The 1,969-nt window shown below is 53.0% G+C and overlaps 1 protein-coding gene across 1 annotated transcript; it reads left to right on the forward strand.

The window, feature by feature from the left end:
* Window positions 1-630: 630 nt before the first annotated feature.
* On the forward strand, window positions 631-1,933 carry LOC117800948 (doublesex- and mab-3-related transcription factor C1-like; the record flags this gene model as incomplete). Its single annotated transcript, XM_034653514.1, has 2 exons — window positions 631-775; window positions 1,767-1,933. Coding segments are annotated over 2 exons (258 nt in total), but the record flags the coding sequence as incomplete, so codon positions are not given.
* Between the last annotated feature and the right edge of the window lie 36 nt (window positions 1,934-1,969).

The following is a 1,969-nucleotide window of genomic DNA, read 5'->3' on the forward strand; positions in this document are numbered from 1 at the left end:
AAGGAGGGCACGTATTGCATGGTGCACTGGGTGTTATACGCAAGTAATGAATTATGGAACTTTACATCAAAGACTAGGGATGTACTGTATGGACACTAATATAATATATATTACCTATAATATATATATATATAATTTTATATATAATAATATAATAAAAATATTATTATTTAGAAAACCAAAAAGAAAATAAAGGAAAGGAAAACAGACCAAACAGGGGGAAGGACTTGTGCAAGCCACAATGACTAATGGCCAGGAGGCATTCAGACTCCCACATCCACATATTGCAAGATCCTGGCCCTGTTTCTCGACAGGTAGTAAGGGTCTGCTGGAAGGTTTAATCCCCGGGCCTCTCTTTTCCTTGCTTCTAGAAGCTCAGCTCTGGTGCTCCAGCCCTGTGCCATCCTTGGTCCTGTCCTACTGCAGCCACAGATCCTGGGAAAATAGTGGGTCCAGAACCCTGGCAGGGGCCAAGCTTAGTGAATGGGAAGAGCCCAAGGCCCCATCCAGCCACCCCGGGGTGGCTGGGTGTGGCCTTCAGCGGAACCAGGGACTGAAGTGCCACTGGTCCCGTGAGGCAGAGAGGCACGGGTTTTCAGGTCCCATTCCCTCACACCCTTTCCGCTGCAGGCTCCTGAAGCTTCTGACCAGGACTCGGTTTCTGCCTCAGAGTGGCAGCGGAAGCTGGAAGCGGCCGAGGCTCTGTTGATTCTGAGAGAATCTCCCCAGGCACCTTCGGACTCCATCTCCCTGCTCCAGCCCTGCGTGGCAGCAGGTAGCCTGGTCCTTGAAAGGACAACACGGGGTGGTGGGGATGGTTGGGAAATGGGAGGGCATTGGGTAAGCAGGGCCTAACGGGGAGGCCGGGTTGGTGGGTTGAACCTCCTTGGGCCCAGGCACCCAAGCTCCTCGGTCTGATGCCAGAGATGGCAGTCGATGGTTGCTCAGTGAGTTATCAGTGTATCGAGCTCAGTGCTCAACAGCAAGTGCCCAGGGCCCTGGCATCAAGAAACAAGGAAACTGAGGCCCTGCTGGTGGCAGGGACTTGCCCTGGGGCATGCAGCCTGTCAAGTGGAACACCCAGGTCTCCTCACTCCTATCCCAGAGCTTTCTACCCACGCCCCTGCAGTCTGCTGTGGTGGGCAGGATATACATAGGATATATTTAGGTGATAAGAGCCTAGGCTGGAGGGAGAACTGGTCTTTGATTCCAGTCTCCATGTGGAGCCTGGATGCCTTCATACTTCTCTGGGGTTTTGTGGCTGCATTTCAACGATGAGCCTGGAGAGGAAGGACCAGAGGAAGTCTGAGGAGAGACAGATGCTTGGGAAGGCTGAGAGGGAAGGCTGGGCATTCCCAGACCACAATGTTGGGTGGGTATGGTGTGTGAGTGAGGCAGCGACCTGAGTGAAGGTAGAACTGCTGGAACAGAAGGGGATGAGGCGGGAGAGGCTGCCAATCACAGAGGTCTCGAGTGCCGGGCTTAGGGGCTAGACCAGAAACTGGGGGGGCTGAGGAGCCAGGCAACGTGTGAGCTAGGGAGGACTATATTCGAAGGTCCTGGGCTTGACAAAAAGAAATGTGGTGGTTTGGATGGAGGGATTGGAGGAGGCAAGACCGGAGATGAGCAAATCAGTGAGGAAGAGTTCTGTGCTATAGTCTGTAGTCCAGGTGACAAAGCCTAGGTCGGGTGGAACAAGAGAGAGGGGGGAGCCTGGAGGGGAAAAGGATGTGACCTGGCTCTGATGCCTTCCTTTCTATCTGCAGCTCCTGCTGGAGATAGAGGACCCCAGCCTTCTAGCCCCTCTCTGCGACCCAGGCCAGCCAGCTCCATTTCTCTGCCTGTTGGACATCTGGGGAGCATCTCCCTCTTGAGCTAGAAGCCCAGAGGAGGAGGCCTCACTAGAGTGCTGCCGATTTATGCGTTTGCAAAAAGTTTAATACCCATTATGCTTAACACTTTTTTTTTT

Source organism: Ailuropoda melanoleuca, unplaced genomic scaffold, assembly GCF_002007445.2.
Source record: "Ailuropoda melanoleuca isolate Jingjing unplaced genomic scaffold, ASM200744v2 unplaced-scaffold9390, whole genome shotgun sequence".
In the NCBI taxonomy this organism is placed as follows: Eukaryota; Metazoa; Chordata; class Mammalia; order Carnivora; family Ursidae; genus Ailuropoda; species Ailuropoda melanoleuca.